The sequence below is a fragment of the Pseudochaenichthys georgianus genome, chromosome 5, assembly GCF_902827115.2.
Source record: "Pseudochaenichthys georgianus chromosome 5, fPseGeo1.2, whole genome shotgun sequence".
Lineage (NCBI taxonomy): Eukaryota > Metazoa > Chordata > Actinopteri > Perciformes > Channichthyidae > Pseudochaenichthys > Pseudochaenichthys georgianus.
In genome coordinates, this window is record NC_047507.1 from 14,568,043 (window position 1) to 14,582,340 (window position 14,298).

General features: G+C 39.6%; 1 protein-coding gene and 1 pseudogene across 1 annotated transcript; both read left to right on the forward strand.

The window, feature by feature from the left end:
- Positions 1 to 991: 991 nt before the first annotated feature.
- On the forward strand, positions 992 to 6,786 carry LOC117447120 (sodium- and chloride-dependent neutral and basic amino acid transporter B(0+)-like). Its single transcript, XM_034083744.2, has 15 exons — positions 992 to 1,077; positions 1,623 to 1,767; positions 1,848 to 1,979; positions 2,873 to 3,034; positions 3,219 to 3,333; positions 3,416 to 3,548; positions 4,086 to 4,226; positions 4,307 to 4,442; positions 4,526 to 4,618; positions 4,714 to 4,839; positions 4,935 to 5,053; positions 5,361 to 5,460; positions 5,548 to 5,657; positions 5,921 to 6,088; positions 6,240 to 6,786. Exons 1-15 carry the CDS (start codon positions 1,012 to 1,014, stop codon positions 6,393 to 6,395), a joined length of 1,902 nt encoding a protein of 633 aa, XP_033939635.1. The 5' UTR covers positions 992 to 1,011; the 3' UTR covers positions 6,396 to 6,786.
- A 1,288-nt stretch (positions 6,787 to 8,074) lies between these two features.
- LOC117446145 (sodium- and chloride-dependent neutral and basic amino acid transporter B(0+)-like) lies at positions 8,075 to 13,935 on the forward strand (annotated as a pseudogene).
- Positions 13,936 to 14,298: the final 363 nt, after the last annotated feature.

Here is a 14,298-nt window from a genome sequence, read left to right on the forward strand (position 1 = left end):
TGCTTTCAAAATCGCTCTGTGTCGAATCAATAGATTACATTTCATGACTATAACACGAAATGCCGTGAGTGCTGAACACCACACGATGGCGACTGTAACGCACATAACATAGGTACGCTCCTCTGAAATGATTGTCCCCTGCAATTATTATTATCCCTCAATCGAGTTTGCTATTCAGCTCGCTAACGTTAGCTTAAACAAACGTAACATGCAACGTTAGCCTAACCTAAAATGCTCTTCTACGGCGTACCTTTCATGTTGCTCGTCAGCGCAGACTCTCCCATCGTTATTTGTTGCAAACTTTGCAGGAGGCTACTCGTGGGCTTGACCCTCGTCTTAGCCATGGCTTGTATTTGTCTTCTGCTAGCCAACGCTCGTTGAAACGGCAACCTCCTGGCACACAGTCATCTATCTCTCATCAGAATGCCCAGGTCACACGTAACACAAACACTTGCAGGTCGTGCGCATAGCGCGGGAAGGTGCAGCGGAGCTGTTTCATGTAGAAGCGAAGCAATTCTTTTCTTTTAATCTAAAAAGCGAACTATTCAGTCAGACAGCAATTTTTTGTAAAAGTAAAGCATTTACATTTTCAAGCACTTTATCTCAATTTCAAGCACCATTCCCAAAATTCAAGCACTTTCCCAACCTTGAAAACACCACGTCAAATTTCAAGCATTTTCAAGGATTTCAAGCACCCGTACGAACCCTGAATGTAGAAGAAATACTAGTATGATACAGAAATCAACCAGTTATCACACTTATAGTAAGGGTAGGTGAGTCACTAATGTTATCATGAAGGAAACTACTAATGTGCATAACATCTTGTGTCAAGCTTGATAAGAATTATTGCACAAACCAGCTCAGCAATGTTGTGAGGGGATGGATGGTAGGCAGGTGATTGGTTGGAAAACATCACTCCTTTGTCTGTCCAATGGGGGAGGGGTGACTTTAAAACAGACCTACCTGAGGGATTTTAATGTTGTATACAGACCTTTAAGGTGAAAGGAGGACATGAGGGAATACAGATGGAACAGTTTCAAGAATTTAATATTCAGAAATCCTGCTGTTGTCAACCAGGTAAGGTCAGACTCTTACCATTTACCACAAAATAGGTCTTGGGTACAGGTTACTCTCCTGTATTTCTAAAAATTTACATTTTAGATTTTTTGTTTCATTTGGTATTTAAATTTTAAAAAATACATACCGGTTTTTACATGTAGATTTTGTATGACCTGTTGCAACAGAAGGTTAAACAAGATATCAGTAAATATATAATGGGTTTATTTAATTGACTACTAAAGTGGAATTGTCTTAAACTGATAATGTAACCAATTTCTGCATGAAAGACTTAAATGAATAAAATAATTGATTGAAAAGAATAATGTATTTCATTGTTTATACATTAATAAATTACTTACTACATAAGTAAATATGATCAAAGTGAAATCTGCTGCAGTGATGAACTATGTCTTTGTGTCCTATTTATTTTTGTTAAATATAATCATGAAGCGTTGCAGAACTGTGTATTTCATCACCCTTAAATGAACATTCACTGACTGCAGTTGTATTTTATATATGTTACTTCTTACAAATTCTACCACTGGAAACTTTTCAATGATCAGGATCCACATGTGGATAATGGGGATGAAAATACTGAGCGTGGGAACTGGGCCAGCAAGAGGGAGTACATGCTCTCTACGATCGGCTATGCTGTTGGACTTGGAAATATCTGGAGATTTCCGTATTTGGTCTACAAGAATGGAGGGGGTAAGTACTTGCTGTGTGATGTCAATCACTACTGTCAATCACTACTATTGACATTGTTTCCAATCCCTCACTTTGGGCAGGTGCCTTTCTTATCCCCTACTTTGTGATGTTGGTGGTGACTGGGATTCCTCTGTTCTTCCTGGAAAGTGCCTTCGGGCAGTTTTGCAGCCAAGGTCCAATCAACATATGGAGATCAGTACCTATCCTGCAGGGTAAGACGACCATTAGAGTTAAAGATCAATCAGGTGAATCTGAATGTAAAGATGTCAAGCATGAGGAGTTTTATGAGGCTAATGGTCAACTGTGGACAATCATTTGTCTTTTGTTTTTAATGACTTTTGATCTCAGAGGAGTTTTTGGTTGTTTGGTTTTAAGACGTAAACCCTTTAAGGTCAATTAATTCAATTTGTTCAGACCAAAAGGGTACGAGCTGCATTAAAGTCTAACAAGAAAACGTACTGGTCAAGTGCATGTATAATTGTTAAAACAGGTGAAGGCATTTGATTTCTCCTCATTAAAAACAATATAAAAAGACGCTGGCGTTCAGAAAAAGATGCTAAGTATGGGGACACAAGGCCTTACTGAGCATACAACAAAACTGTATTTCCCCACACAATTGGAAAAATACAAAAGCGTTCAGGAATACAAAAGCGTTCAGGAATGTATTGAAAAACCAAGGCTTTTCTACAGCTCTCAAGAAAAGATAATTTACTTTGGAATAAAGCTGATACCTTAGGGCTATCAGATCTATGGTGCTGCCTGATTACATTACTAGTTAGACGCTTTTATCCAAAGCAACTTACATACTCAATAATGTGGGCACAACGACATGCTGACTGCAGTGGGATTTGAACATGCAACCCCCCGATCCGAACACCAACGCACAACCCACTGCACCACACGCCTAATGAGTTAGCAAGAAAAGTCGTGATCTTTGTTTGCTGTTGGAATTGTTCCCCCCAACTTTTGACTTGTATGCCTTCATTTATTTGTGCTTAATTCATTGATAATCATGCAATGTATTTATTGTTAACTTTTCACAATTTAAAATAGTCATTGATTTGATCCATTTGATATATCCTCCTCTCTCTCTTTTGCGCTCCAGGTGTTGGCGTTGGCATGGTTATGGTGACTCTAATAGTATCAATTTACTACAACGTCATCATCGCCTACAGCCTGTACTACATGTTCGCCTCCTTCCAGTTTCCTCTGCCGTGGTCCAGCTGCCTCAGTCTGCCTGACAGTAACTGCAGCACCACGCCTCAAGGTACTTACAAAAAATGGATGAGTCAAGGAATCGAAACAATAATAATGACAGTATGATAGACGTAAGATTGAAAATACAAACTATATTAAAGTTTTTTTTTTCTTGAGCAATCTACATTTCAGATCAAAGGTTAAGTAATGCTTGTAAATGCTCACTTTGATCTTTTGTTTTTTTACTTTTCTAGTGTACTGCAATGTAAGTGGTGTTTTAGTGACCAACTTGACTCAGGAGAACACCACCTGTCTTTCATCTGACACAATCACAGTTCCCATGCAGAGCCCAAGTGAGCAGTACTGGGAGTAAGGATTACACATTTTTGCAACAAACACAAATTCACACACTTATCATAAATGCTGTGGCTGAACAGTCTCTCCTCCTCAGCCGTGTGGCCCTGCAGAGATCCAGCGGCCTGGATGAAACAGGACCAGTAGTTTGGCATTTGGCTCTCTGTCTGCTGCTGAGCTCCTTGATTGTTGCTGCAGCACTCATCAGAGGCATCAAGTCATCTGGCAAAGTAAGACAACAACATCTACCTAATACCAATACCTTATCCACAGACCAACATCAGGGCCAGTGCATATATCAAACTGTCTAATGTCCTTTCAGGGTTTTACTGCAATGCAAGCAAAAGTTGTTAATTAGTGAATTTAAAGGTAGCTGGATTTCTCGAATTTAGGAAAGAGCCAGACTAGCTATATCCCTATTTTCCAGCCTTTAAATGCTAAGCTAAGCAGCTGCTGGCTAAAGCTACACATTTCAAACGCAGATGGTTTCACTCTTCTCTTCTTAACTCTCTACATAATATATATTATTATCCAAAATGTCAAACTATTCATATTTGTTTACATATTTGCATGCATCCATTAGATAAACTTATTTTGAGATTACAAGTGTGAGTGCATGCTACTGACAGAGACAAAAAGGTTATGCTAATTGCAACATGACAAGTAATAGGTTTAACAAGTTATACATGAAACCCCTAGTGGCATTGCAAGAAAATGTTACGTAATAAATTACTTATTTACAATTTTTACTGTATGCTTCTCTCCAGGTGGTTTATTTCACAGCCACGTTTCCTTACGTGGTGATTCTGATCCTGCTGATCAGAGGTGTGACACTAGAGGGAGCCAGAGATGGGATAGAGTTCTACATTGGTTCCCAATCCAATTTGACTAAATTGACAGAAGCACAGGTAAGAACCCAACTTTGACCATTTTCACTGCTTTTAACTACAGATATCTACTTCTTTTGATTAAAGTATGTCTTTTTTAGGTCTGGAAAGATGCAGCAACTCAGACCTTCTACTCTCTCTCGATTGGCTGGGGTGGAGTCATGACTCTTGCCTCCTATAACACCTTCCACAACAATATGTTCAAAGATGCATTTGTTGTGACACTTACTAATGCTGGTGGGAGCCCTGCTATAGTAGTGTTTATCTATAAAAAGGTTAGAAAATATTGTATTTATTGATCTATTTTCATCTTTTCCTAGGTACCAGTGTGCTTGCAGGCTTTGCCATATTTTCAATCTTGGGTCACATGGCTCACTTCCAACAAGTGCCTATTGAAAAAGTGGTCAAGGCAGGTCAGACAAGCACAATGCTTCAACGACAATTAATACAACACTAATGGAAAACATTTAAGTGGCCCCTGATGTTTTGTTTCTTTGTGTCCGTGCAGAATTTGGACTGGCATTTATTGCATATCCAGATGCTTTGTCTAAGCTTCCCATTTCCCCTCTGTGGTCAATTTTGTTCTTCTTCATGCTTTTGACTGTTGGTCTGGACTCTCAGTTTGCAGGAATAGGTGGGCTATTTAGTTATCATTTAAACTTGCTTAACATTAGACGACTGCTACTGCAATACACTGATGCATTCTCAATAAAATGTTCTTTATTTTAGAGGTGATCACAACCTGCCTGCTTGATGCCTTTCCTCAAATCTTCAAGTCCAAAAGAGCATTATTGACCGTAGCGATATCTTCTGTTCTCTACCTGCTGGGCCTGCCATGTGTCACAAGGGTAAGTCTGAGTGTCATTTTATTTTAGAGCTGTCTTACGACATCTAGTTGACCTACTCACCTGTGTGTGTGTGTGTGTGTGTGTGTGTGTGTGTGTGTGTGTGTGTGTGTGTGTGTGTGTGTGTGTGTGTGTGTGTGTGTGTGTGTGTGTGTGTGTGTGTGTGTGTGTGTGTGTGTGTGTGTGTGTGTGTGTGTGTGTGTGTGTGTGTGTGTGTGTGTGTGTGTGTGTGTGTGTGTGTGTGTGTGTGTGTGTGTGTGTGTGTGTGTGTGTGTGTGTGTGTGTGTGTGTGTGTGTGTGTGTGTGATAGGCAGGAATATACTGGGTGACCCTAATCGATGGGTTTGTTGCTGGCTGGGTGCTGCTAGTTTTGGCTCTCTTGGAGATCATTGGTGTCTGCTACATCTATGGTAAATGTGACAATTGGAGGTATGTGCACATAAAGGTGACAGAGATTCCAGCTGTGTACAGGTTTGTCTTCTTCTCATTCATTACAGGGGGAAATCGTTTCATTAAAGACATTGAAATGATGATTGGAAAGAAGAGTTTCCTTTTCTGGCTGTGGTGGAGAGCATGTTGGTTCTTCATTACCCCCTGCCTTATAGTGGTGAGTACAACATGCAGCTGATGCAATAATATTTGATTAACCGTATTTCTGGAAGCATCTGCTTGACTCAGGCCTTAAAAGCTATCTAGAGAAATGGAAAAAGGTCTCACATTACTCTCTGTTTATTTGTAAATAATTAAATAAATAAAACTTCCTCATGTCTGAATAGAAACTTTGATTTGACCTTCTCACAAACAAACAGTAAATCAATTACATTCTGATCTGGTGTAATGTTTGAAACCAGCTGCCTTTGTTGTCTATAGGTGATCCTGATCTGGTCCTTGGTGTCACTCGAGTCACCCTCCTATAGTGGAGTCCAGTTCCCAGAGTGGGGTTTGGCTGTGGGCTGGTGCATGACTGTATTTATCCTCCTCTTGGTTCCTATCGTCGCTGTATATAAACTGATGAAAGCAGAGGGAAGCCCTTGGAAGGTGTGTATGTGTGCTAACCGGAAAAGAATGCCGAAAAATCGGACAAAGATACCAATGATGCCTTTTGCAAAATGTCCAAAGCATGGCATTTTGCACAGCATGAGATATTTTTTACATGAAAGGTTGAAATGATGCTAACGTGTTTCCACAGCGTCTGAAGTCATTGTGCTCTCCAGCTGACGAGTGGCATCCCTACCTGGACATCCATCGAGGAGAGCGCTACTCCGAGCAACGCATCCGCCTCAGGATGAGCCATAAAACCGAACCAGAAGCAAATGTGAATGTAATCTCGAGCTCATGGCTCTGATGTGTGGTTTGTGTGTCAGAGTCTTTCTTTTTGTGCATACGTGTAATCTGTGAACACTTTATTATGTAAGTTAGAGTTAATTAAGTGATTTATGAACTCAAGGAGGCAGAGAGTGACAAATGATTCACAGATTTGATTTCTGGAGCAGGTAGCATGCATCACGCTTATGTGAGGTCATGTGTTCACTGTAAATGGAGCAGAGCCATTAGAAAGTGACCAATGACCAAAGGCACCAAGTGTAAAACAGCTGAAAGCTAACTAAAAAAGAAAAAAACATGCTTTCATGTTAAAATAAATAATATGATTCAATGTATAAAACAATATTATTGCTCAATGGGGCATTCAATCAAGATGTATAATGTTTTGTTCGTAAAGACTGTCGTGCCTCTCTTGCCACGTCAGGTAACTAAAAAAAAAATGTCACCTCCAATATTCTTAAATAAAAATGTTTTTCTTCATCTATGAGGTCAAGCTGCTTCAACGTCTATGCAATCTATGCACCTATAACAATAACACACAGCACAGGAGATATATAGGGCTGGATGTTTATAGCAGGTTCTCATGAATGTTGATGCGACCTACAATAACAAATAGCTTAGTAGGCTACAGAAAATCAAGATGTAACAATGCTGGGCTAAAATGCTACCATTACATAATTGAAATGTAGGTTACTCCAATTTTCTTAGAGTTTACCGATATTACAACGAATAATGTGCATTTATTATGTACATACAAGTAAGTGCAAACACAACGTTTATGACAAAAGGCGCGAACAAACAACCACAATCTAAATCATACTTACCTCATAAAGAATCTGTGGATTTACTAACCATAACCTTTAAAGAACTACTGCTACCATGCAAACCATAGACTCTACATATATTGTAAATGTGAAAAAATGCATACATCCTGCTTATACATCCAGCCGGCTGAAGCCCGAGGCACACAGCACGAGACACAGGTTTAGAAGCAGCATATGTTGAGCTTGAGACACTAATTCGCAATGAGGATGCAACTTGTCAGACAAGTTGTTGTTAAACCAGCACTTTAGTTGTAAGTAACATTAGCTACGTGCCTCGCACATTAGTTCCTGCCACAGTTTCTACCAGCCTCTCGTTCTGACAGAATTCAAAACATAGTTAGTGCTTTGATAGTGCTACCTTCTTATGAGCTATCTGATCAGTAAATGTATTTGTTGTGTATGAAATCATTGCCTTTTCTACAGGAGTTGATGGACAATATGTATTGTAGCAGTATGTGTGAGACATTTAGGGACCATCAGTGTTAGTAGTTTAAGGGACTGATCATTTAGGGAAGGTTTAGCCTCCAATTGAATGGAGACACGGCTTGGGGTGTTCTTGAAGTGCTTATACTCTGGACAGCGAGAGTAGACTGGAATTTGGCCTTCTACTATAGGCCAATGCATTAACAAATGGAGCATAAACATCATTATTTGCTGCTCATGAGCAGTTTCAGTTAATCTGTAAAACCAGATGATCCCGATATCTAATGTGCATGTGAGAGGGAAACCGAGAGAGAGAGACATCCAGTATTTCATAAAACAGCTAATATTAACAACTTCACTTCTCAGCATGTGTCACCAGTAAAAATAGTATTTGATTAAGCCTAGGGTCCTTAATGAAGCAATTAGAGCACACCGTGGGGTGTAGAGAACATACATGGAGCTCAGTCTGGTGACAAAATGACTACGCCTATGTGTGTGTGTGTGTGTGTGTGTGTGTGTGTGTGTGTGTGTGTGTGTGTGTGTGTGTGTGTGTGTGTGTGTGTGTGTGTGTGTGTGTGTGTGTGTGTGTGTGTGTGTGTGTGTGTGTGCGCGCGCGCGCGCGCGTGTGTGTGTGTGTGTGTGTGTGTGTGTGTGTGTGTGTGTGTGTGTGTGTGTGTGTGTGTGTGTGTGTGTGTGTGTGTTTTAGAAATGATGCGGCTGACTGATGCAACTTAACAAACCGAGCAGCTGTCATTCAACAAGCTTATTTGTCATATGAGTTACTGCAGTGATGGTAAGAGAGAAGAGACAATCATGGTTTACATGTTACTGGATGGTAAATGTGTGTATTCATAGCCTAATATATTACTTAGAAGTGCAAAAAAAACATTGGCTTACTTTAACTAAAGTTAATGTAGAATATTTATTACATCACATGTCACTTGTTATGCTTTTACCCAAAGCGACTTACATACACTCAATACAGTGGGCATTTAAAGGGATTTACAATGCATCCAAGCTACTGTATATAAGAAGTTGAATATTGAGCAGTATAGAATTTCTAAAGGGTGAGCTGTTTCTTTAAAATCGGAGGTAAGATGGCTGTTGGAGTGATAATTTATTTTTGACTTAACAGGTCTCATTACATTACATTACATGTCACTTGTTAGACGCTTTTATCCAAAGCGACTTACATACTCAATACTGTGGGCAATCCCCACAGGAGCAATTTGGGGTGAAGTGTCTTGCCCAGGGACACAACAACATGCTGACTGCAGTGGGATTCAAACTTGCTATCCTCTGATTTGATGATCAGCGTACTAATATAAATAAACCCACTAAGTCACAGCCTCCCTACAGTGTAGACAGGTTTACCTGCGTAAAAAGCAGAAACCATTGGCAGGAATTCATGTTGGTCGCTGTGACTTGAAACCATCAAAAGCAGATGAAAATGTGGAAATATTGCTCCAACATTTCCAAGGACCCTGCTATTCTTACTGACCACTGACCAGGTAGGACTTTTAACAAATGAATACATATCTAGCATAACTGTTGCAAATTAACTAAGGAAACAAATTACATTTTAGTTTTTACAATAGCTTCCATGCCATATGACCTACAGTAATTACTCCCCAGCAATGCTAACTTGTAATACCATATTGGACATGTGTGGAACACCTCTTTTTTATTGGATTTTAGTGCATATTCTTAATGAAAAAATCTCTTTATTGAAAAGTTTCATCACTTTTCAATAGCTTCCATGCAATGTGACTTTATGAACTGATGAATCAATGCAGGAGTGTCATTTTGCACTGGTCAAGTAGGACACATCTCTATAGAGTTGCAGTGCAAGTTCCGTTTATATTTTATCATCCAGCATGTTTTGGTATAAAAGTATAAGTATGACTCAGGGTCAGGGAGATTGTAATGACTGTATAGTCCTATATTCCATGATGTTTGCATACCAGTTATTGGCCTTTATACCAGCATACATTTCTACAAGAAGTATAGGTGTTTTTATTTACTTTATATTATTGGAACTGAGTCTTTGTTAATGTTGGTATTAACCCCATAATGTATGCTTCCCTGAGAAAACAAGTCCATACGTCTGAAATTAGGGGTCCGATATGTGTGTTTATGATGGCATTGTATATCTTATTTTTAATATTAAGTTAATATATACTGTAGCATAAAAACAATATATATATTTTGTAATATTGTGCTTTGAGCGGGACTCTCGTATGGATGAAGGTGATGAGAATCCTGAGCGTGGAAACTGGACCAACAGAGTACATGCTCTCCATGATAGGCTTCGCTGTTGGCCTGGGAAATATCTGGAGATTTCCATATTTAACCTATAAACAAGGGGGCGGTAATTATTTACAACAACAAAAATGATGCCAGTGTTGTAAGTACTGTCATCATCACTAAAACATGCTGTCATGCCTGTGAGCAGGTGCCTTTCTCATTCCCTATTTCCTGATGTTGGTTTTATGTGTAATTTCTCTTTTCTTCTTGGAAAATGCAATTGGTCAGTTCTGCAGCCAGGGTCCAGTTAACAGTTGGAGAGCAGTGCCGATAATGCAGGGTAAGCCTAACAGTAGATATGTTAAAGACTGCAACCTTCAGTTATTTGTTTTAATAATGTAATAATAATGAAAAAGAAGATTTTCAATAGTGGCTTTTCGGTCTTCTTCTGCCTAAAAGAAAATAATGATTGTTGTAGGTGCTCAGTGGGGATAAGAAGTAAAACATCTTTCCAAATAACTTATTAAAGTGTATAGTCCAGCATTATAGTCTGTTATCTTCTCCAGGTGTTGGCCTTTCCGTGATTTTAGTAACCATGTTTATGTCAATTTACTACAACCTCATCATCGTCTACAGCCTGTACTACATGTTCGCCTCCTTCCAGTTTCCTCTGCCGTGGTCCAACTGCCTCAGTCTGCCTGACAGTAACTGCAGCACCACGCCTATAGGTGCTTTTATTATTTCCATATTTTAAGGAGTTGAGGATCAAACCTGCGTTTATGTTGAAATGAACTTGTTCTTGTGCACTTTACACCTCAGACCAAAGCTTAAGTAATGCTTGTAAATTCTCACTTATTTGGTCTTTTTTCTTTTACTTCTCTAGTGTACTGTAATGTAAGTGGCGTTTTAGTGACCAACTGGACTCAGGAGAACACTACCTGTCCTTCATCTGACACAATCACAGTTCCCATGCAGAGCCCAAGTGAGCAGTACTAGGAGTAAGGATTACACACTACAAACACAAATTCGCCCACTTATCATAAATGCTGTGGCTGAATGCTCAGATGTCTCTCCTCCTCGGCCGTGTGGTCCTGCAGAGATCCAGCGGCCTGGATGAAACAGTGCTGCAGTGCTCATCAGAGGCATCAAGTCATCTGGCAAAGTAAGACAACATCCACCCCAAGTCCTTATCCACATTATCTGAATATCCACTCACCCCGTACATACAAAACAACAATGTACATGCAATGGTTAACTTTGCACTTTTAAATATCTTATAAATAAAGGCAGTTGCATAACTATATCATGAGATCACACGTTCAGAATATGAAATCATGTATTTTGTCTATCCAGGTAGTTTATTTTACAGCTACGTTTCCCCATGTGTTGATCTTGCTGATCAGAGGTGCGACACTAGAGGGAGCCAGAGACGGGATAGAGTTGGTTCCCAAAACAATTTGACTAAACTGACAGAAGCACAGGTAGGTGCATACGTGACAATGCTAACATACTGATGTTCAGCAGGTACAGTATAATGGTTGAATGTTAATTATCTTAGGTTAGCACTTTTACATACTGAAATGCACTAATTAGCTCTCAACAAAAAGCTAAGGGTTATGGCAATGTCATTAGGTTTGATGGTGAATATTGGAAAATATACATTGTGAACTGATGATGGTGCTAGATGAAAACTTGTTTTGTGATCAAATACTTTTTTGTAATACCACAGATTAGATTGGTGCTAGATACAAAGTTCAAGCCTAACCCAAACCTTACCCTAACCCCATCATCTGGGAAACATGCATGTCTGTACACTTTTTTAAGGCAATCTGCCCAATTTGTGTTGAAATATTTCTGTCTGCAAATATTGCCATTCCTTCAGTCATGCCGGTAGCATGGCTAAGAAGAGTTGAGTTGTCCTACAAAGGATGTCTTATATCACTCTCTTAAGTCATGTTGGTGTGTTTCAGGTCTGGAAGGATGCAGCAACTCAGACTTTTTTTCCCTTTCAATTGGTATGGGTGGAATTGTGACTCTTGCTTCTTATAGCAACTTCCACAACAACATGTTCTTGGACTCAGTTGTTGTAACCCTCTTAAACCATGGTAGGAAAATACATTTGAAGCACTATTTCAAAGCTGAAGGATATTGTCAGAGTTTATTTAAGACATAACAATACCATGTATAGTGCTGTGCATAGTACACTATGTCAGTTTACAGTTGGACCATTGAGTCCTCTGAGAGAGTCATCTACAGCTTCCATTTTCTGTAGCAAGATTTAAGGTGTATAAAACGCCTTGAGTGGCACCTTTGATATACAGTGTGAGAAATTCTGTAAGCTGTCTCTAAATTTGGAGTGACTATTGTAATTTTCTGTTACAGCTACGAGTGTATTTGCAGGCTTTGACATTTTCTCAATTTTGGGTCATATGGCCCACATCTACGGAAAGCCTGTTGCAGCAGTGGTGAAGGAAGGTCGGCATCTTTCATATAACTGACTGATTGAGACAAGATGTCAAAAATCTGCTATGATGTTCTTTTCTGAAAGTGCTCTATTGTTGTACAGGATTTGGCCTGGCATTCATTGTATTTCCAGACACCTTGGCTAAACTTCCCTCTTTGGTCCATCTTGTTTTTTTTTATGTTCATCATAGTTGGCCTGGACTCTCAGTTTACATGTTTAGTTAGTTAGCAAGGATAATGTCCCAATGTGAGATTGGGACATTAGGGGACATGTGAGATTGTCATTTACCAGTGGCTTTGCTATCATACCTCGTACCCAAAGCCCCTTTTTCTACACACTGTATCTATGTCATATCAACAAATCACTGTAACTGTTTAATTGGCTCATGAATTCTCACCTCTCTTCTTGTCTTTTAGAGGTGCTCACCACCTGCCTGTCGGATGCTTTCCGTGAAAACTTCAAATCCAAACGTACCTCATTGACTATTGGGACATGTGTCACTGTCTTCCTCTTGGGCCTGCCATGTGTCACAAGGATACACCAGATCTACTGGCAGTGGATATATGAATTCTGTCAGATATATTATCCTTGCTAACTGTGTGTGTGTGTGTGTGTGTGTGTGTGTGTGTGTGTGTGTGTGTGTGCGTGCGTGCGTGCGTGCGTGCGTGTGTGTGTGTGTGTGTGTGTGTGTGTGTGTGTGTGTGTGTGTGTGTGTGTGTGTGTGTGTGTGTGTGTGTGTGTGTGTGTGTGTGTGTGTGTGTGTGTGTGTGTGTGTGTGTGTGTGTGTGTGTGTGTGTGTGTGTGTGTGTGTGTGTGTGTGTGTGTGTGTGGCTTTGGTGGAGAGCATGCATGTTGGTTCTTCATCAGTCCATGCATCCTTGTTACCATTTTTCTGCTTCTGTACCATGTCTTCCCGGACAAACATACTCAAGTTTAGTTTCTTTCCCAGGGCCATATGTGCACTTAACGCTGCTAATATTTAAGTTATCATGTCTTCCGTGCAATACGAGGGGAATCGTGCAATTTAATTTATTATTTATTTATGTACATATTCCCTATCATGTCTATTTAAGTCCCATTCCTTGTTTTTATATTGTCTTGTTGTTGCGCATTGGCACCTTGAGTTCACATTTAAATGTTGTTGTACTTGTACAATGACAAATTAAAGATCTTATCTCTTATCTTATCTCTTATCTTAATAGTTGCTATTTCTGTCAGTTGATATTAAATCTGAAATGTGGGCATTTACTCATCGATTTCGGGCTATAGGCTCAGGATGCCTTTAACGAAAAGGATTGGATGTTGTATTTACCAATACCTTTATGTTTAGGTAATCTTGGTCTGGTCTTTCATAGCCTATGTGCCCCCATCATATGGAAATGTCCAGTTTCCAGACTGGGGTTTGGATCTTGGATGGTGCATGAATGCGTTCATGCTTCTCTGGGTCCCTGCTGTCGCTGTAAGAAACCCCTGCAAGGTGTGCATGTTGTCTATACAGGAAGCATTTAAAGCAGGGATTTTAATGAGATGTACTTTTTTTCTTCTTTTCTCCTTATTGTGCCATTCTTCCCACAGTGTCTGAAGTCTTTGTGTGCTCCCTCTGAGGAATGGCATCCTTATCTTGACATTCATCTGGAGAACACTACTCAGAAAATAATAAACAATAAGCAAATGTGAATGTTAGACCCGGAATGTTCCTGCCTCTACAGAATGTCTTAATTTGTCATCACATTGGCATGGGAATTATGTATGTTCACTAACAAATGTTGCGGAATTGTTGTAATGTACTGAAGGAAGCTGCTAGTGCTGTCACTGTTATTTTACAGTCATGTTCGTCTTGACTTATTATACACACACTCCATGTTCTTGCTGTTCTGCTCTGTGCAATGTTGCAGTTAATAGATTGTTGCATCATGTTGGAAGAAACATTTCTGTTGCTCATGCTTGATGATCACAGTTATTCTGCA

Bases quoted from the DNA above. Each gene is read 5' to 3' on its own strand.
- LOC117447120 (XM_034083744.2), top strand. From the start codon at position 1,012: ATGAGGGAATACAGATGGAACAGTTTCAAGAATTTAATATTCAGAAAT. The intron at 4,619-4,713 runs GTCAGACAAGCA...GTGTCCGTGCAG, and splicing joins TGAAAAAGTGGTCAAGGCAG to AATTTGGACTGGCATTTATT. The intron at 5,054-5,360 runs GTAAGTCTGAGT...TGTGTGTGATAG, and splicing joins GCCTGCCATGTGTCACAAGG to GCAGGAATATACTGGGTGAC.